Genomic DNA, 22,089 nt, shown 5'->3' on the forward strand with positions numbered 1-22,089 from the left:
CTGTGTTCTTTACTCATTGCAGTTTAGATGAATAAGGGGAGATCTCATTGAAACGTATCGAATATTGAAAGGCCTTAGTAGAGTGGATATGGAGAAGATGTTTCCTTTAGTGGGGGAGTCTAGGACCAGAGGGCACAGCCTCAGAATAGAGGGATGTCCATTTAGAATGGAGATGAAGAGGAATTTCTTTAGCCAGAGGGTGGTGAATCTGTGGAGACCAGGTCGTTGGGTGTATTTAAGGTGGAGGTTGGTTGGTTCTTGATTAATCAGGGTGTGAAAGATTACGGGAAGAAGGCAGGAGAATGGGGCTGAGAGGAAAATGGATCAACCACGATGAAATGTTGAAGCAGACTCAATGGGCAGAATGGCCTAATTTTGTTCGATGTCTTATGGGCTTTTGATCATCAGGGTCTCTTTTCCAGCCATCAGAGATATTCATCCGGAGCGCTGTGTATGCAGGGCTCTTAGTATTGTCAGTGATCCCTCCCATCTGTCCAACAATCTCCGTGACCCTCAACCATCAGGCAGGAGGTACCGTAGCACTAAGACAAGAACTGTTAAGATGAGAAACAGCTTCTTTCCCTCAGGCTGTTAAACTGCTGAATTCCCCATCTCCACCCAGTTCTCATCACGCATGAGGCACTGGTAGTGTTCTACTGCTTACTTTTTAACTTGTGTCGTAAATACACCTGATTATTTGTTAACTTATTTGTGGTGATGTTACTGTATGTGTTATGTGTGTGAGTAATATGTACTGTGTTGTGCACTTTGGTCTGCAGGGACTTGTTTTGTTTGGCAGTATACATTTGTACATGCACATGGATGAATGACAATAAATTGAACTTGAACTTGCTACCCTGTGTCAATGTCCCTATCATTAAAAAATGTCAATCCAGCTCCCTCACACTGTCAGTCAGTAACCTCCCTACCCCCCAGTGCTTGTATCACTAACCACCTCATTTCTGATGTTAATCCAGCTCCCTCACACTGTCACTTAAAGTTCAAAGTTTAAGGTAAATTTATTAGCAAAGTACGTATATGACACCACATGCAGTCTTGAGATTTATTTTCCTGTGGTCATACTCAATAAATCCATGGTAGAATAATAACCATAATAGAAGAAATGAAAGACCACATCAACTTGGGCATTCAACCATGTGCAAAAGACAACAAACTGCAAATGCAGAAAGAAAGAAATACTAGTAACAAATAAGTAAAGCAATAAATATCTAGAAGATGAGGCGAAGAGTCCTTGAAAGGGAGTCCAGAGGCTGTGGGAACATTTTAATGATGGGGTTGTGAGTTTTTACAAATAAAGTGGTGGCGGCGTTTTATGTTTCAGAAAAGCCGTAGCGACTCATTTACTGAGCACCAAGAACTGAACTCAAAGCACACTAAAAGTCCTTTACGTAATTACCTCTTCAAGTGAAACCCTGTCGGTGGTTATGAAGTATGTATGTTTCCACCAATCACATTACCCTGCACAGGCCCATCCCACCCCAGAATTAAAGTTGCTGGTGAACGCAGCAGGCCAGGCAGCATCTCTAGGAAGAGGTGCAGTCGACGTTTCAGGCCAAGACCCTTCGTCAGGACTAACTGAAGGAAGAGTGAGTAAGGGATTTGAAAGTGGGAGGGGGAGGGGGAGATCCAAAATGATAGGAGAAGACAGGAGGGGGAGGGATAGAGCCAAGAGCTGGACAGGTGATTGGCAAAAGGGGATACGAGAGGATCATGGGACAGGAGGTCCGGGAAGAAAGACAGGTGGGGGGGGGACCCAGAGGATGGGCAAGGGGTATAGTCAGAGGGACAGAGGGAGAAAAAGGAGAGTGAGAGAAAGAATGTGTGTATAAAAATAAATAATGGATGGGGTACGAGGGGGAGTTGGGGCATTAACAGAAGTTAGAGAAGTCAATGTTCATGCCATCAGGTTGGAGGCTACCCAGACGGAATATAAGGTGTTGTTCCTCCAACCTGAGTGTGGCTTCATCTTTCCAGTAGAGGAGGCCGTGGATAGACATGTCAGAATGGGAATGGGATGTGGAATTAAAATGTGTGGCCTCTGGGAGATCCTGCTTTCTTTGGCGGACAGAGCATACGTGTTCAGCAAAGCGGTCTCCCAGTCTGCGTCGGGTCTCACCAATATATAGAAGGCCACATCAGGAGCACCGGACGCAGTATATCACGCCAGCCGACTCACAGGTGAAGTGTCGCCTTACCTGGAAGGACTGTCTGGGGCCCTGAATGGTGGTGAGGGAGGAAGTGTAAGGGCATGTGTAGCACTTGTTCCACTTACAAGGATAAGTGCCAAGAGGGAGATCAGAAGGGAGATCAGTTGTAAGGGGGCCTGAGGGGATGTTGGTGTGCATCATGGTGGACAAAAACAAACAAGGTGGAATGTAGGTTAACAGGAACCCAAGGGTGCAGTACGCCATGATGGGAGGGAGGAATAGGTGCAGAGGAATTTACTGAGGAGGGTGCAACGCTGTTGAGAGGCCGACCAGGCGATCGTGGATTCAGGAATAAAATCACCTGGCACTCGGAGCTGTTCTGCCCCCCATTGGGACCCATGGGAGACGGTCACTCCAACGCTCATCCTCCAGGGAAGCCCTCGGAGCAGTGAATCCACTCGCATAGGCCATTGGCCTGTGGGTGACACGCCACGGTGTGATGTAGCCTAACATCGAGGCTCTGGGCCATCGCAGCTCATGGGTCTGAAATGAATTGGGGACTGTGGTCAGAGGAAATATCAGATGGGGAGCCAAGCTGAGCAACCCAGGTGCTGATGAACACCCGAGCCACCTCTGCAGTCGTCGTTGATGCTAGGGGGACGACTTCTGGCCATCTGGTGATATGGTCCACTATGGTAAGGAGGTGCATGAAACGACGGAATGGGGGAAGAGGACAGCAATGTTCACATTGACATGGTCAAGCCATTGCTCAGGGACCTCAAAAGGTGCCAGTGGTACCTGAACATGACGGTTAACTTTTGCCCGCTGGCACTCCACATAGGCTGCACTCCAATCACGCACATCCTTTCTAGGCCGTGCCATGCAAACTTGAGTGCAACCAGCTTCTGAGAGGCCTTCCGGCCCGGATGCGAGAGGCCATGTGTGGAGTCAAAAACAGTCCGCCTCCAGTTTGTGGGCACTCTGGGGTGGGGGCAACCAGTTGAAACATCACACAGGAGAGAAACCCAGGCTTCCCCGAATGGTCGGCCAACTGCAGGCCTGTGACTGTTGTTTGGTCAGCCTGGACCTGTCGGTCAGTAACTTGGTCGGCTGCCATGTTGGTATCGTCAAACCTTTATGTGTACGGCCTCAACAGCTGGTCCCGAGAGGCAACTGGCCACGGCATTATTACTCCCCTTGATATGTTGTGTATCAGTTGTGAACTCTGGTAAGTTGGCATTGCTGCTATGCAGACCAAGGGTCTGATGCTTTGGCCATTGTGTGCACAGGGTGTTTGTGGTCAGCGAACACTGTGAAATGGTGAACCTCCAGAAGAAAACAAAATTGGCGGACATCCAACTAGAGACTGAGAAGCTCATGGTTAAACATGCTGTATTTCCTTTTGGGGGAACGGAGCTGCTGGCTGAAGAAGACAAGTGGCTGCCACATGCCTCCGACCAACTGTTCGTACGTGGCACCCACAGCATAGTCTGAAGCATCAGCAGTAATGGTCATGGGTGCATTGGGAGGGGTTGCACCAGTAGGGCTGCGTTGGAAAGAGCTCGTTTGGTATCATCAAATGCCCTGGCCAAGTCCGCTGACCAGTCAAGCACCTGATTAAGGGCCCTATACAGGGGAAGTGTAAGTTCAGCAGCTCGTGGAATGAAGCAGTGATAGAAATTCATCATGCCTAAGAACTCCTGCCAAAGGGTGTCGGCCCAAATCGTCGACTGTACTTTTTTTCCACAGATGCTCCCTGGCCTGCTGAGTTCCTCCAGCTTTTTGTGTGTGTTGCTAAAAACTCATAGTTTTTTAGTCGTGCAGGGCAGTGGGATATCCATAATAGCGGCTACTTTTGAAGTAGGGATTTTGCACCTTTTGCGGAGATGCGATGGCTGAGAAAGAGATGGTTGACAACACAAATTGGCATTTAGCAGGGTTAATAATCAACCCGTGTTGGCTTAAGCATTCAAAAAGTGTGTGGAGATGAGATACATGTTCTGATTTGGATGCACTGGCAACAAGTATGTCATCCAGGTAAATAAAAAGAAAATCTTAGTCCTTTAATGCAGAGTCTATCAGCCGTTGGAAAGTTTGTGCTACATTTTTCAGCCCAAACGGCATGCGCAGAAACTCAAAGAGGCCAAACAGGGTTATCACAGCCCTTTCAGGAATGTCCTCTGAGCACACAGGCACCTGATGGTAGCCCCTAACTAGATCGACTTTGGACAATATTAACTTTCCGACTAAACATGCCAAAAAGTCTTGGATGTGTGGAAACAAGTAATGATTGGGGGTTGGGGGGCAATAACTGTTCCTGAACCTGGTGGTGTATGTCCTGAGGTCCCTGTACCTACTTCCTGATGGCGGCAGTGAGAAGAGAGCATGACCTGGGTCTGCTTTCCTGAGATAATGCTTCGATGTGCTTAATGGTAGGGAGGACTTTTCCCGTGACGGTCTGGGTTGTATCCACTACTTTTTGTAGAATTTTCTGTTTAAGAGCATTGATGTTTCCGTACCAGGCTGTGATACAGCCAATCCACCACACATCTAAAAATGTTTGTCAAAGTTTTAGATATTGTGCCGAATCTTTGCAAACTCCTAAGGAAATAGAAGCATTGTCGTGCTTTCTTCATAATTGCACTCATGTGCTGAACCCAGGACAGGTCCTCCTAAATAGTAACACAGAGGAATTTAAAATTGCTGACCCTCTCCACCTCTGATCCCTCTGACCTCTGGCTTTCTTCTCCTGAAGTCAATTACCAACTTCTCGGTCTTGCTGACATTGAGAGGTTGTTATTGTGGTATCACTCAGCCAGATTTTCAATCTCCCTCCAATGTGCTGATTCTTCACCACCTTTGATTCAGTCTGTGACAGTGGTGTCGTCAGCAGACTTGGATGTGGCAGTGGAGCCGTGCTTAGCCACACAGTCATATGTCTTAAGGCGAGTAGAGCAGGGGGATAAGCAGTCAGTAACCTATTTCTCCTTTATGCCCATATCAGAATCTGTAACATTATAGATGTTAATCCAGCTCCTTCATACTACCAGTCAGTAACCTCTCTTCACTTCAGTGCTCTGTATCCATATCATTACCGACATTAATCTAGATCACTGGGCCATGGCCTTTGGGAATAAGTTCCACATTCTTCCTGTTTGTCTGGGAGAAGCTGTCTCCGCAGAATTTCCTGTAGAATTTATTGCTGGTCATCTGTTATTTAGCACTTTCAGACATAGCCTTGCTTGCAAGTTGAAGCAAGTTTGGAGTATTGTGTACCTACAGGAAAGATGTCAATAAGGTTAAGAAAGGTCAGAGAAAATTTATAAGGATGTTACTGGGAATTGAGGACCTGAGTTACGGGGAAAAGTTAAATAGTTTGGGACTTTATTCCCTGGGACATAGAGGAATGAAGGAAGGTTTGATCGAGGTATGCAAAATCATGAGGGGTATTGATAGGGTAAATGCAAGAAGGCTTTTTCAACTGAGGTTGGGTGAGACTAGAACTGGAGTTCATAGGCTAAGGGTGAAAGGTGAAGTGTTTAAGGGGAACCTGAGGGGGAACTTTTGCACTCAGAGGGTGGTGAGAGTGTGGAAGGAGATGTGGGTTTGCTATTTAAGAGAGGTTTGGGTAAGTACATGGATGGGAGGGGCATTTAAGTCTATGGTTCCAGTGCAAGTAGAGAGAATAACAGTTCAGCATGGGCCATAGGACCTGTTCCTGTGCTGAACAATCTTGGTGAGGACTGGGACTAAATTCTGAGAGTGGATGATGGTACTGCATAACATGTGGCTCATGGGACACACCCGGCCCACTCCTGCTGCCCACCTGCCTGTATTTAACCTACGGGAGTAACCTGGTCCCCAGATCCAGGCTCCCGGTTGGTGAAGCACAGGGTCCTCCTGGCGAAAAGGGCACAACATTCAGCAGCCCATGCCCTCATCTTATTGGCTGCCAAAGCCATCAGAACATTAGCATAAACTGAACAAAAATGATATGTAATTTACACGAGAAAAAGAACTTAGCATTAGGGATGGCACGGTACCATACTGTGTTATTACAGTGCCAGTGACCCGGGTACAGGTTCAGATTCAGATTACTCATAAAGTACGGATTGAAACATACAGTGAAACACATTGATTGTGTCAACAACCAACATAGCCGAGGATGTGCTGGGGGCAGCCCACAAGGGTTGTCACATTTTCCAGTGCCAACACAGCAGCCCCACCATACTCAGCAGAAACAACACGGACACACCAAGTGACAAAGTTAAACAAACCCCTTTCCTCCCTCCCACCCATCCACCCACACACATACAGTACTGTGCAAAAGTCTTAGGCATATATATATAGCTAGAGTGCCTAAGACTTGGAGTGACATGGTACTCTTATAATTTTATGTGTTGCACTGTACTGCTGCCCTAAAAAAAGACATGTTTCATGATATGTGTGAGTGATAAACCTGATTCTGATATGGGTCTCTATCGTGGACTGAGAGTGGGAAGGGGCCAGGGAGGGGAGAGTCATGGTTGGGGAAAGGGGAAGGGAGTGGGAAGCACCAGAGAGACATCTTATAGTGATCAATAAACCAGTTGATCAGAATCAAATGACCTTGCCTCCAGTACATGGGGGAACATTGTTGAGAGGGATTTGGGACCAGCAAGATGGAGATTGTGGTTAGTATGGACTCATGGAGTTGAAGGACCTGTTTTCATATTGTGTTGCTCTATACAGTGACTTTATATATTTGCCCAAAATTCAATCTCAGGACAGCCCCACAGTAAATAAGCGGACAAGATTAAAGCTGACTGTTCTCATCCGACAGGTCCTGGGCCACTACATCCGGAGGCGCAAAGACACCGAGACCTTCATAAGGGAGATCAAATTTATTGCCAGTGACCCAGATGAGAAACACTTCTTCAACGTAAGTGATGAGGCAGCCCTGAATGATATCGTGGATGCCTTAGGAGACCGAATCTTCGGGTTAGAAGGTACGTGGGCCCCTCCAACCTTTCAGAATTGCTCCACTGGCTGTACTTTTCCCTTGACTCTTCTGCTGAGACAGGGCACCGGTTCATTGGTCGCATGGGCGAAGTGGGCTTGTTGGGCCGGAGGGGCCTGTTACCTTGCTGTGTCTCTAGAGTGAATAAAATAGCAAGAGGGTAAAGGTTAGTGGGGTGGGGTGGTGGACGTAATTGGTTTAACTTTGTACAGTGAGAAAAGTTTGTTCTGCATACCAAGGTAGATAAACAATAACAGAAAGCAGAACGAGTGTTACAGTCAGAGAGAGGGTGCAGCACAGGTCAGGCTCAGGTTGAATATCACTGGCATATGTCGTAAAATTTGTTGTTATGTGGCAGCAGTACATTGCAATATGTAATAATACAAACTTTAAATTACAGTGAGTATATATATTTAAAAAGTTACATTAAATAAGTGGTGCAAAAAGAGAAAAAAAGGTAGCGAAGGCATGTTCATGGGTTCAATGTCCATTTAGAAATCGGATGGCAGAGGGGAAGAAGCTGTTCCTGTATTGTTGAGTGTGTGCCTGCAGGCTTCTGTACCTCCTCTCTGATGGTAGCAATGAGAAGAGGGCATGTCCTGGGCGATGGGGGTCCTTTATGATGGATGCTGTGTTTTTGAGGCATTGCTCCTTGAAGATGTCTTTGACGCTCGGGAGCTTAGTATCCGTGATGGAGCTGACTGAGTTTGCAACTTCCTGCAGCTTACTTTGATCCTATGCAGTAGCCCCCCCCCACACACACACACAAACCAGACAGTGATGCAGCCAGTTAGAATACTGTCCACAGTACATCTGTAGAAATTTGCCAATGACGTACCAAGTCTCCTCAAACTCCTAATGAAATATAGCCATTGTTGTGCCTTCTTTGTAGCTGCATCGATATCATATGTTGGGGCCAGGATAGAGCCCTAGAGATGCTGACAACCAGGAACTTGAAACTGCTCACCCTTCCCACTTCTGATCCCTCAGTGAGGAAGCAGAATCAGGTTTAATATCACCGGCGGGTGTTGTGAAATCTGTTGATTTTGTGGCAAGTGATAAGATGCAAGGGCTGTGACAAGGTAGGTTGTTTAGGTCAAGAGGTCTTACTGTACAAGAGCTCCATTCGGCTCCTTGAGCCTGGTGGTGTGTGCTTTCAGCTGCCCAGTTTGAGGTTACAGTCAGGCCAACTGAAATCTTATTAACTGGCAGAGTAGCCTCAATCGGCCATGTGGCACTTCATGAATATCACTTGAATGACACTAGAATAAGGAAGCAAGGATACCAGGGTCTGACCGGATTTGGAGTATCGTCAGCAATTCTGGATGCCTTATCTAAGAAAGGATGTGCTGGCATTGGAGAGGGTCTGCAGGAGGTTCATGTATATGATCCTGAGAATCAAAGGGTTAACATGTGCATTTTATGGCTCTGACCTTGTTCTTGCTGGAATTTAGAAGAATGAGGGGGATCTCATTGCAACCTATCAACTATTGAAAGGCCTAGATAGTGGATGTGGAGAGGATGTTTCCTGTAGTGGGGGAGTCCAGGACCAGAGGACACAGCCTCAGGATACAAGGATGTCCCTTTAGAACAGAGATGAGGAGGAATTTCTTTAGCCTGATAGTGGTGAATCTGTGGAATTCATTGCCAAAGATTGCTGTGGAGGCCAAGTCATTGGGTACATTTAAAGCGGATAGGTTCTTGATTAGTCAGGATATCAGTGGCTATGGAGAAGGCAGGAGAATGGTGTTGAGAAGGATAGTAAGTCTGCCATGATGGAATAGTGGAAAAAATTCGATGAACTGAATGACCTAATTCTGCTCCTATGGTCTTATGTGTTGATACAATTCTCCTTTTCCTTGTTTGTTCCAGGAACAATTCAGCACAATGAAAGTTCGTTTGAGCTGGAAATGTCACAGGCAGGATTCTCAGCACACGTTCTGGAGGTAAGGGGGCAGTTTGCGAGTCCCAGTCAGAGTAGTGAGCTGCTGGATGTTTGTCAGGGTCGGGGAACGGAGACATTCTTGCTCTCAGCATCTGCTTGTGAGCAGGGCAGGCTCTGTGATGGTCCGAAGTAATGGGCCTCGGAACGAGGCCTTGGGATGATGACCGCTCGGGTCTCCTCCCACATTCCAAAGATGTGTGGTTAGGGTCAGAGAGTTGCGAGCGTGAATTGTGGCATGACATGCAGGGGTTGCTCAGCACAATCCTCGCTCGTCTGATTTGATGCCGACGCATTTCACTGTATGCTTCAATTTACAGTACATGTGGCAAATAAAGCTAATCTTTATCAGGTTTATAATCACTGACGCATGTTGTGAAATTTGTTGTTTTGCAGTTCTGTGCAAAACACAAAAACAATACTCCAAGCTGCAACAAGAACTATGCTGAAAAATAAATGGGCCGTGCAGAAAGAGATCAAAATCGTGAGGCACTGTTCATGGACCGTTCAGAAATCTGATGGCGGAGTGAAAGAAGCTGTTCCAAAAACTTTGGTTGTTCCTCCTCAGATCCCTGTACGTCCCCCCGATGGTAGGAATGATAAGACGGCATGTCCCAGATGGTGAGGTCCTCAGTGATGGAGGCTGTCTGGAACCGTTGCCGTTTCAAGATGTCCTCGATGGCGGGGTTGGTGCCTGTGGTGGAGCTGGCTGAGTTTCCAACCCTCCGTAGCTTTTCCTTCGATCCTGGAGTCTTCATACAGGCATCATAGAATCACACAACACAGAAACGAGCCGACCATGTTGCTTATCTGTGCTAATCTCATTAGCCCACAATCAGCCCATATATCTCCTCTCCTCTGCTCTCCAACTACCTGCTTTTAAACATCCTAACAGTACTTCCCTCTGCCACCTCATTCCGCATACCCACCAAGCACCATGTGGACAATCTTAACCATCAGGTCTCCTTTCAGTATCCCCACTCTCACCTTAAAACTGTGTCCTCTGGTTCCTTTAGGTGTGTCCTCCAGGAAGTAGGGGCACTATCGTGCCTTCTTTGAGAAACTGTTATGCGCTGGTCCCAGGACAAATCCTCTGGTATCAGATTCCATTGTATTTATTTTTAAGTGCCTCGAAGAAAATTAATCTCAAGGTGGTACATGGTAACATACACTCAGTGGCCACTTTAGTGAGTACACCTGTACACCTCCTCGTTAATGCAAGTATCCAATCAGCCAATCATGAGATAGCAACTCAATGCATAAAAGCATGCAGACGTGGTCAAGAGGTTCAGTTGTTGTTCAGATCAAACATCAGAATGGGGAAGAATGTGGCCTAAGTGACTTTGACCGTGGAATGATTGTTGGTGCCAGACAGGGTGGTTTGAGTATCTCAGAAGCTGCTGATCTCCTGGGATTTTCACACACAACAGTCCCTCGGGTTTACAGAGAGTGGTGCAAAAACAAAACAATGGTGTGAGTGGCAGTTCTGTGGGTGAAAACGCCTTGTTAATGAGAGAGGTCAGAGGAGAATAGCCAGACTGGTTCAAGATGATAGGAAAGTGAAAGTAACTCATATAACCAGACATTACAACAGTGGCATGCAGAAGAGCATCTTTGAGCACACAGCACGTCAAACCTTGAAATGGATGGGCTACAGCAGCAGAAAACCACAAACATACAGTATATTTAGTGCAGGAGGTACGTAATAAAATGGACACTGACTGTATACGTACTTTGATAATAAAGTTACTCTGAACTTTGAACTTTTTGAACTTTGATCTAGTTGTGGGATGAATATGGTGTGCTGAGCCAGGGAGAGTTAAATTAACCAGGAACTCTCACCATCCCTTGTGGCTACCATTGGTAAACACCAGCACTTCTCTGCGAGAACAGTGATCCTGGCTGTGCAGTCATGGTGCCCAGTGCTATGATAGATAGATAGATAGATACTTTATTGATCCCAAAGGAAGTTACAGTGTCACAGTAGCATTACAAGTGCACAGATACAAATATATAAATATTAGAAGAGAAGTAAGAAAGGATAAAATATAAGTTACCTCAAACAGTCTAACAGGAGAGGAACGTAAACACGAGGAATTCTGCAGATGCTGGAAATTCAAGCAACACACATCAAAGTTGCTGGTGAACGCAGCAGGCCAGGCAGCATCTCTGGGAAGAAACGCAGCAGCATTCTTTCTGTCTCTCTCCTTTTTCTCCCTCTGTCCCTCCCTTGCCCCATCCTCTGGGTTCCCCTCACCCTTTTCCTTCTCCCTGGGCCTCCTGTCCCATGATCCTCTCATATCCCTTTTGCCAATCACCTGTCCAGCTCTTGGCTCCATCCCTCCCCCTCCTGTCTTCGCCTATCATTTCAGGTCTCCCCCTCCCCCTCCCACTTTCAAATCTCTTACCAACTCTTCTTTCAGTTAGTCCTGACGAAGGGTCTCGGCCCGAAACATCGACTGTACCTCTTCCTAGAGATGCTGCCCGGCCTGCTGCGTTCACCAGCAACTTTGATGTGTGTAACAGGAGGGGAATGGGGTCATCACTTCCCCGGCTATAGGTTGATTCATTATAGAGCCTAGTAGCCGAGGATAAGGATGACCTCACATAGCGCTCTTTGGAGCAGTGCAGTTGTCTTAGTCTATTACTAAAAGTGCTCCTCTGTTCAGCCTAGGTGGCGTGCAGAGGGTGAGAAACATTGTCCAGAATTGCCAGGGTTTTCTGTGGGGTCCTTTGTCCTATCACAGTCTCCAGTGTGTCCAGTTTGACTCTTATAACAGAGCCAGCCTTTCTAATCAGTTTATTGAGCCTGTTGGCATCAACTGTGTTGATGCCATTGCCCCAGCACACCACCCCATAGAAGATTGTACTGGCGACCACAGACTGGTAGAACATGTGAAGGAGAGGCCCACATACTCCTCAGGACCTCAGTCTCCTCAGGAAGTAGAGGCAACTCTGGCCCTTCTTGTACACAACCTCTGTGTTGATGCTCCACTCAAGTCTCTCATCCAGGTTCACCCCAGGTACTTGTAGGTCCTCACCACATCCGTGTCCTCACCATCAATAGTAACAGGGAGCAGTGGAGGCTTAGTCTTCCTAAAGTCCATCACCATCTCTTTCATCTCACTGATGTTGAGCTGCAGATGATTCACTGTTTGACAAAGTTCCTCCAGCATTGACAGTTGTTTGCATCTTTTGCTGGGGTGTGATGGGGGTGAGCGTGCTGTTGTGCTGAGGGCGGGGGGGGGGGGTTGTGTAGTGTGCGCTGCTGTGGGTAGATCGAGGCTGTGTGGACAAGACAGATGCTACTCTGTTGTCATTCTTGCCCCGTACATACTTAAAGTTAGCAAGGAGGATGGGATAACTGTTACCCATGCGTGGAGCAGGGATGTCAGCGGAGCAGTACGATTAAATGTTTTTACTGAGTCATGTTAGCCAGTGTACTCACTGGGAATGTACAGTGTGGGAGCGATGAACCAGGCCCATCGAGACGAATGCATGCACACTCGAAAGTCCGTGCGGAACGAGAGAGCCCTCCGCACGTAGGAGGCCCAATCAATTCATCGTGCATCCAATCGGCCGCATATGCACCTGTCACATTCTTGCAATTGAACCGATACTGTTCGGGGGCAATTACAGCCGCTGGGTGGGGATGATGACAGGCGCTGGGGGTGAGCGATCACATAGATGGGGGTGATGACAGGTGCTGGGGGTGGGGGTGATTCCAGGCACTGGGTAGGGATGATTATAGGTGCTGGGGGTAGGGGTGATTACAGGCACTGGGGGTAGGGGCGATTATAGGCACTGGGGTGGGGCATTTATAGGCACTGGGGGTGGGGCCAATTATTTGCACGGGGTGGGCCGATTACAGGCACTGGGTGTGGGGGCGATTACAGCCGCACTGGGGGTGGGGCAATTATAGGCACAGGGGGTGGCAGTAAGTACAAGCACTGGGGGTGGGGCGATTATTGGCACGGGGATGGGCTGATTACAGGCACTGGGAGGTGGCAGTGATTACAGACACTGGGGATGGGGGCAATTATTGGCACGAGGTGGGGTTGAATACAGGCACTGACATAAGAGCAATTAATGACACTGGGGTTAGGGGTGATTATAGACTGGGGTGGGGTTGAATACAAGCACTGGCAGGAGTGATTAATGACACTGGGGGTGGGGGTGATTATAGACTGGGGTGGGGTTGAATACAGGCACTGGCATAGGAGTGATTAATGACACTGGGGGTAGGGGGCGATAAGATGCTCTGGGCATTGATGACGGGTAGGTTGTTAGAGTTGAGACGCAGGCATCCTACGCAGTTCTGGCTGACACTGTGTTGTGTGTTTGCATTCCAGACACTGCTGCCCATCACTTCCTTGCCAACTTTCCAACATTCCTTCAACCTGCAACTTCCAAAAGAAACATCAGATCCTTCAAAATAAAAACAATATCATTCTTCCACCCTGAAGCTGGCTGCTTTGCACCTCGACTTCCTTCAGGAATCCTTGCACTGAGGCCTGTCCAGATGAAGAATCCATAAAGACAGTCCTTGCAAACAATGCTGAATCCAAAATCTATTTAAAGATCTGATTTGGAAAGTCTCTTGGCTGTCTTCATTTTTGGGTGTGGAGCAGCCAGTGGAGGAAGTAGAGGGCTCATATTTCATCAGATAGTGGTCCTGATTGAAAGGCCTAGATAGAGTGGACGTTGGGAGGATTGAGATGTTGTTTTCGATGGGGATACAGGACCAGAGGGCACAGCTTCAGAATAGAAGGACGTCCCTTTAGAACAGAGACGAGGAGGAATTTCTTTAGCCAGAGGGTGGTGAATCTGTGGAATTCATTGCCACAGACAGCTGCGGAGGCCAAGTCATTGCGTATATTCAAAGCAGGGGTTGATGGATTCTTGATTAGGTTATGGGGAGAAGGCAGGAGATTGGGTTGAGAGGGATAATAAAGCAGCTGTGATCAAATGGTGTAGCAAGTATGATAGGCAGAATAGCCTAATTCTACCACGTCCTATGGTTTTATGATTTTATGAAATCAGTACAATTATTTTTAGAGTGAGTTTAAGTAGATTAAACCTATAGATAAAGGAGTGCAGGTGCTAACGATCTGATTATGCTACTATCACGCATTGGCTGACCACCAATTCCTGACACCGCCAAACTCCACCTCCCAACATCTCCTCACTTCTGTATGAGCCCAGACAGTTATGTAACAGTCTCACCTGACACCCACACAGTTCTTGAAGAGACGTTGCATCGGAAATCTGAGTTATTTTCTTTTCCAAACCCAAACCTTGACCATACTGGCACTGAACGACCTGTAATTACGAGGAGGAGTGCAGACGCTGGAAATCCACAGTAGCACACAAAATGCTGGAGGAACTCAGCAGGCTAGGCAGCATCCATGGAAATGAGTAAACAGTCGATGTTTCATGCTGAGACCCTTCTTCAGGACTGGAAAGGAAGGGGTCAAGTGTCAGAATAAGAAGATGGTGGGAGGGGAAGGAGGATAGCTAGCAGGTGATAGGTGAAGCCAGGTGTGTTGGAAAGATAAAGGGCTGGAGAGGAAGGAATCTGATAGGAGAGGAGAGTGGACCAATGGGAGAAAGGGAAGAAGGAGTGGACCCCAGGGAGAGGTGATAGGCAGGTGAGGAGAGGTAAGGGGAAGAGATGAAGAGGGGAGGGGGAAGAAATTTTTGTTTACCAGGAAGAGAAATTGACATTTATGCCATCGGGTTGGAGGCTGAATAACTTGTCCCTGGTGGCTGTTTATATATCTATCAACATCAACGGAGAAATACTAGCTTAGTCTTGCCAACATGAGATGGTGTTGGCTCTGATCAAGACAGGGCTCATTTTCCTCGCCAAATCCCGTTCATCATCACACCTGCTGACCCACTGCCGGCGTACGTGACCTACAGCTTCAGTAGACGTCAAATGGGCCTTCAGGTTGTGAAAACGTTGGCTTCAGTTTCAGAGAGTCATGGAGTTGGCACCTTGGAAACTGAGGAGGCTTTGCTCTTCCCAGTAAGGTTTGCTTATCCTACACTGAATCCCAGGCGAGCAAATTTGAGAAAGTTTGGCAGGTTGTATTTCTCCGGCAGCTTTCTCAGGATTTTCCAAAATCAAGCCAAGATCAAAATAAATTTAATATCAAAGTATGTAAATGTCACCATATACATACTTTGCAGGCATTTACAGAGAAAAAGAGAAATAGAAACATGGAAAACCTACAGCACAATACAGGCCCTTTGGCCCACAAAACTGTGCCAAACATGTCCTTACCTGAGAAATTACCTAGGGTTACCCATAGCCCTCTGTTTTTCTGAGCTCCATATACCTGTCTAGGAGTCTATTAAAAGACCCTATCGTTTCTGCCTCCACCACTGTCACTGGCAGCCCATTCCACACTCTCACCACTCTCTGCATAAAAAACTTACCCCTGACATCTCCTCTGTACCTGGTAAACATCCTTGTAAATCTCCTCTTCACCCTTTCTATGGTTTCCATATCTTCCTGTAGTGAGGTGACCAGAACTGAGCACAGCACTCCAAGTGGGGTCTGACCAGGGTCCTATATAGCTGCAACATTATCTCTTTGCTCCTAAACTCAATCCCATGATTGATGAAGGCCAATGCACCGTATGCTTTCTTAACCACGGAGTCAACCTGTGCAGCAGCCTTGAGTGTTCTATGGACTCGGACCCTAAGATCCCTCTGATCCTCCACACTGCCAAGAATCTTACCATTAATCCTACATTCTGTCATTATATTTGACCTACCAAAATGAATCGCCTCACACTTATCTGGGTTGAACGCCATCTGCCACTTCTCAGCCCAGTTTTGCATCCTATCAATGTCCTGCTGTAACCTCCGACAGCCCTCCATACTATCCACAACACCCTCAACCTTTGTGTCATCAGCAAATTTTCTAACCCCTCCCTCCACTTCCTCATCCAGGTCATTCATAAAAATCACAAAGAGTAGGGGTCCCAGAACAGATCCCTGAGTCACACCACTGGTGACTGACCTCCATGCAGAATATGACCCGTCTACAACCACTCTTTGCATTCTGTGGGCAAGCTAGTTCTGGATCCACAAAGCAATGTCCCCTTGGATCCCATGCCTCCTTACTTTCTCAATAAGCCTTGCATGAGGTACCTTGTCAAATGCCTTGCTGAAATCCATGTACACTATATCTACTGCTCAACCATCATCAATGTGCTTAGTCACATCCTCAAAAAATTCAATCAGGCTCATAAGGCACGACCTGCCTTTGACAAAGCCATGCTGACTATTCCTAATCATATTTTGCCTCTCCAAATATTCATAAATTCTGCCTCTCAGGATCTTCTCCATCAACTTACCAACCACTGAAGTAAGACTCACTGGTCTACAATTTCCTGGGCTATCTCTACTCCCTTTCTTGAATAAGGGAACAACATCTGCAACTCTCCAATCCTCCAGAACCTCTCTCGTCCCCATTGATGATGCAAAGATCATCGCCAGAGGCTCAGCAATCTCCTCTCGCACCTCCCACAGTAGCCTGGGTACATCTCATCTGGTCCTGGTGACTTATCCAACTTCACGCTTTCCAAAAGCTCCTGCACATCCTCTTTCTTAATATCTACATGCTCAAGCTTTTCAGTCTGCTGTAAGTCATCCCTGCAATCGCCAAGATCCTTTTCTGCAGTGAATACTGAAGTAAAGTATTTATTAAGTACCTCTGCTATCTCCTCTGGTTCCATACACACATTTCCACTGTCACACTTGATTGGTCCTACTCCCTCATGTCTTATGCTCTTGCTCTTAATGTAGTTGTAGAATGTCTTGGGGTTTTCCTTAATCCTGTCTGCCAAGGCCTTCTCATGGCCCATTCTTGCTCTCCTAATTTCTTTCTTGAGCTCCTTCCTGCTAGCCTTATAATCTTCTAGATCTCTATCATTACCTAGTTTTTTTTGAACCTTTCATAAGCTCTTCTTCTTGACTAGATTTACAACAGCCTTTGTACACCATAGTTCCTGTACCCGACCATCCTTTCCCTGTCTCATTGGAATTTACCTATGCAGAACTCCACACAAATATCCCCTGAACATTTGCCATATTTCTTCCGTACATTTCCCTGAGAACATCTGTTTCCAATTTATGCTTCCAAGTTCCTGCCTGATAGCCACATATTTCCCCTTACTCCAATTAAACGCTTTCCTAGCTTGTCTGTTCCTATCCCTCTCCAATGCTATGGTGAAGGAGATAGAGTTGTGATCACTATCTCCAAAATGCTCTCCCACTGAGAGATCTGACACCTGACCAGGTTCATTTCCCAATACCAGATCAAGTACAGCCTCTCCTCTTGTAGGCTTATCTACATATTGTGTCAACAAACTCCACCCCATCTAAACCCCTTGCTCTAGAGACATGCCAATCGATATTTGGGAAATTAAAATCTCCCACACAACAACCCTGTTATTATTACTCCTTTCCAGAATCTGTCTCCCTATCTGCTCCTGGATGTCCTTTTTACTATTGAGTGGTCTATAAAAAACACCCAGTAGAGTTATTGACCCCTTCCTGTTTCTAACTTACACCCACAGAGATTCCGTAGACAATCCCTCCATGTCATTCTCCTTTTCTGCAGCCGTGACACTATCTCTGATCAGCAATGCCATGCCCCCACCTCTTTTGCCTCCCTCCCTGTCCTTTCTGAAACATCTAAAGCCTGGCAATTTAAGTAACCATTCCTGCCCCGAGCCATCCAAGTCTCTGTAATGGCCGCAACATCATAACTCCAAGTACTGATCCAATAGAATTGTTTAGTTTACATGTGAAAAACTATTCATATGCAAGGACTGACAAATAGCCAAAGTGTAAAAGATACAGAGTCCTTAAGTGTGAGTCTATAGTTGTGGAATCAGTTCAGAGTTGAGGTGAGTGAAGTTGGAGCCTGACGGTTGAGGGGTAATAACTGTTCCTGAACCTGGTGGTGTCGGACCAAAGGCTGCTGTACCTCCTGCCTGATGGTAGTTGTGAGAAGAGAGCATGGCCTGGATGGTGGGGATCCCTGAAGGTGCATGCTGTTTTCTTGTGGCAGCACTTCTTGTAGAGGTGCACAGCGGTGGAGAGGGATTTGCTTGTGACGGACTGGGCTGTATCCACCACTTTCTGTAGTCTTGGGCACTGGGGCTGGGGTTTCCATACCAGGCTATAATGCATCCAGTTAAGATACTCTCCACTCTGCACCTATAGAAGGTTGTCGAAATTTTATGTGACATGCCAGTTCCTGCATTCAGTGCTTTGATTTATGAAGGCCAATGTGCCAAAAACTCCCTTTGCAGCCCTATCTACCTGTGGCACCACTTTCAAGAAGTTATGGATCTGTATTCCCAAGTTCCTCGAAGATAATAAATTAAAGTTCAAAGTACATTTATTATCAAAGTACTTATATATCACCATATACAACCCTGAGATCCATATGACACCATATACTATCCTGAAATCCATATGTCACCATATATAACCCTGAGATTCATATATCACCGTTTACAACCCTGAGATTCATATGTCACCATATACAACCCCAAAATCAATATATCACCATATACAACCCTGAGATCCATATGTCACCATATACAACCCTGAAATTCATTTTCTTGCAGGCATACTCAATAAATCCATAGAGTAATAACCATAACAGAATCAATGAAGGACTGCACCAACTTGGGTGTTCAACAGTGTGCAACAGATAACAAGCTGTGCAAATACAAAAGTAAGTAAATAAATAATAAACTAAATATCGAGAACGTGAGATGAAGAGTCCTTGAAAATGAGTCCACAGGTTGTGGGAACAGTTCAGTGATGGGGCGAATGAAGTTATCCCCTCTGGTTCAAGAGCCTGATGGTTGAGAAGTAATAACTGTTCCTGAAATGTGCTCAATGGTGGGAAGGGCTTTACCCACGATGGACTGGGCCGTATCCACTACTTTTTCGCAAACAAGAGAAAACATGCAGATGCTGGAAATCAGAGCCACACTCACTCTTCCTCCAGCATTTTGCGTGTGTTGCACTACTTTCTGTAGGACTTTCAGTCCAAGGCCATTGGTGTTTCCGTACCAGGCTGTGATGCACCCAGTCAATATGGTCTCCACCTCAAGTCTATAGAAGTTTGTCAAAGTTTTAGATGTCATGCCAAATCTTCGCAAACTCCTAAGGAAGTAGAGGTGCTGCTGTGCTTTCTTTGTAATTGCATTTAACATGCTGGGCCCAGGAGAGGTCCTCTGAAATGGTAACACAGAGGAATTTAAAGTTGCTGAGTGTCTCCACCTCTGATCCCCTGACTTGTCTCTTCTCCTGCACAGTGGCAAGAGGGCAGCATGGTAGTGTAAGGCTTTACAGTGCCAGCTGTACGATCAGGGTTCCATTTCCGTTGCTATTTGTACATTCTCCCCGTAACCACATGGGTTTCCTCCGGGTGCTCCGGTTTCCTCCCACAGTTCCAAAGACGTACATGTTAGGGTTAGTGAATTCTGAGCATGCTATGTTGCTGCCAGAAGCGTGATGACATTTGCAGGCTGCCCCCAGCACAGCCTTGAACTGTGCTGGTCGTTGGCGCAAATTGATGCATTTCACCGTATGTTTCGGTGTACACGGGACAAGTAAAGCTGATCTTTACTCGCTCTTTGCTTGTGCATCTGACAATAAACTCAACTGACTCGTGCCACCGGCTCTGCACATCTCGTCCAGACCTGGCACCTGAGGGTGACACTGTCCAACATCTCCCCTCTGCTGCCTCTCTGCACTGAGAGCTCGCTGTCTGTCCGTCTGTGACCCCATTCCACCCACCTACGCTGGGCAGCCCCGTGGGTCAGCTCCAAGCCCACAGCCAGCTTCCCTGTGTTACCATATCTGGATGATGATCAGCAATGGCTCAGCTCCTTGCGACATGCTGCAATGGTGCACCTGCATTTTAAACCCAGGTCTGTAATGCGTGCGTCACTGTAATGAAGGGGACTGCAAGGTTGGGCCAGTAATGCAGGTATATCTCTGAATGCACAAGTCCCTGAAATAAACTGAGTGTGTAATTCTTGTCTGCTTCTAGAGTGCTGACTGCAATGCAGTGTAAGCGGCCTGCACTTGTGGTGCAGGATCTCCTGTCATGCAGAAATCTCTGTAATGGATTAATGCTGTAGAAGCAATGAGACAAATCTAATTCTTTTAATCTTTAATCTTCACACGTGTCCCAGAACGGGATCCTGCTCGGGGCTGTCGGAGCGTATGATTGGAACGGAGCTGTGGTGAAGGAAAGTGCTGATGGCCATGTCATCACGTCGCGGGAAGCCCTGAGCCGAGAGTTCCCCAAAGCCTTGAAGAACCATGCTGCCTACCTTGGTACGTACAATGGATATCCATGCTGTCTCGCATCGATGGAACCGTCTGTGCCAATATTATACATACTCTACACCCTGTTATAAAACAGGAGCAGAAATAGGCCATTTGGCCCATCGAGGCTGCTCTGCCATTTCATCGTGGCTGGTTTATTATCGTTCTCAACCCCATTCTTCTACTTCTCCCCATATCCTTTGAACACCCCCCCTCGACGAATCAAGAACCTATCAACATCCACTTTAATGACTTGGTCTCCACAGTCACCTGTGGCAAAGAATTCCACAGATTCGCCACCCTCTGGCTAAAGAAATTCCTCCTCACCTCTGTTCTAAATGGACATCCCTCTATTCTGAGGCTGTGCCCTCTGGTCCTAGAATCATGCTCTTTAAGAAACATCCCGACCACATCCACTCTATCTAGGAATTCCAATATTCGGTAAGTTTCAACGTGATCCCCCTCCCCAACTTATTCTTCAAAACTCCAGCGAGGATGGACCCAGGGCCTTCAAACACCCCTCACACATTAACCCTTTCATTCCCAGGATAGTTTTCGTACACCTCCTCTGAACCATCTTATATCCTAGTCTCCCGAAATGAATGTTACTCTTGCATGAGATTAATTTTGATTGTTTACAACACACTCTAGCCTTATTGTTATATAATCCTTTATTGTTCAATGTTTTTTGTTGTATGCCATGCCGACACACCACAGCAGATTGCTGATCCATGCACAATAAAAGCACAGGGTGAGTAATGTTGATCCTGGACCCACCACTTGCAGATTATTAAACTCGACAGTTTTTACTGGGTGTTTCTCCTACAATGGAGAATGCCAGCAGACCTCAGTGACACCGTAATTCTGACTGGCCTCCAGCAAAGAGATGGAACGAATAGTAATAATTACTGAGGACTCCCCTGCTGCCTGGTAGTAATACCTGTGCCTTCTTCCTGATGGCAGCAGCGAGGTGAGAGCATGACCTGGGTGGTGGGGGTCCCTGACGTCGGATGCTGCTTTCCTGCAACAGTACTCCATGTATTTGTGCTCAATGGTGGGGAGGGCTTTACCTGTGATGGACTGGTCCATATCCACTACTTTTTGTAGGATTTTCCATTCAAGGGCATTGGTGTTTCCATACCAGGCTGTGACACGGCCAGTCAATATACTCTCCACCACACATCTATAGACGTTTGTCAATGTTTTAGATGTCATGCCAAATCTTTGGAAGTAGAGTTGCCACCAGGCTCTCTTCATAATTGCACTTACATGCTGGGCCTGTACAGATCCTCTGAAATGATAACACTGAGGAATTTAAAGTTGCTGATCCTCTCCACCTCTGATCCCCCGATGAGGACTGGCTCATGGACCTCTGGTTTCCTCCTCCCGAAGTCAATAATCAGCTCCTTCAACTTGCTGACATTGAGTTAGAGGTCTTTGTTTTACTTCTTATTTTAGTTTTTCCTCAGGGTTTCTCCCAAAACCTTCCCCATGAGTGGGTATAGCTGCAAGGCATCGGAGATTTGAGATCAGAGTTTCCCCATTATTTATTTATTTCTTTAGAAATACAGCGTGGAATAGGCCCTGAGATACTCAAACCACCC

The 22,089-nt window shown here is 46.7% G+C and overlaps 1 protein-coding gene across 1 annotated transcript in view; it reads left to right on the forward strand.

The window, feature by feature from the left end:
• Nucleotides 1-22,089, forward strand: part of itga10 (integrin, alpha 10) — a 181,141-nt gene that overhangs the window by 97,382 nt on the left and 61,670 nt on the right. Inside the window, exons 9-11 of the mRNA XM_072282845.1 lie at nucleotides 6,991-7,156; nucleotides 9,040-9,113; nucleotides 20,350-20,494. Coding sequence (XP_072138946.1) covers nucleotides 6,991-7,156; nucleotides 9,040-9,113; nucleotides 20,350-20,494 — 385 coding nt within the window. The remainder of the gene's footprint in view (nucleotides 1-6,990; nucleotides 7,157-9,039; nucleotides 9,114-20,349; nucleotides 20,495-22,089) is intronic.

The sequence above is a fragment of the Mobula birostris genome, chromosome 2 (assembly GCF_030028105.1).
Source record: "Mobula birostris isolate sMobBir1 chromosome 2, sMobBir1.hap1, whole genome shotgun sequence".
Lineage (NCBI taxonomy): Eukaryota > Metazoa > Chordata > Chondrichthyes > Myliobatiformes > Myliobatidae > Mobula > Mobula birostris.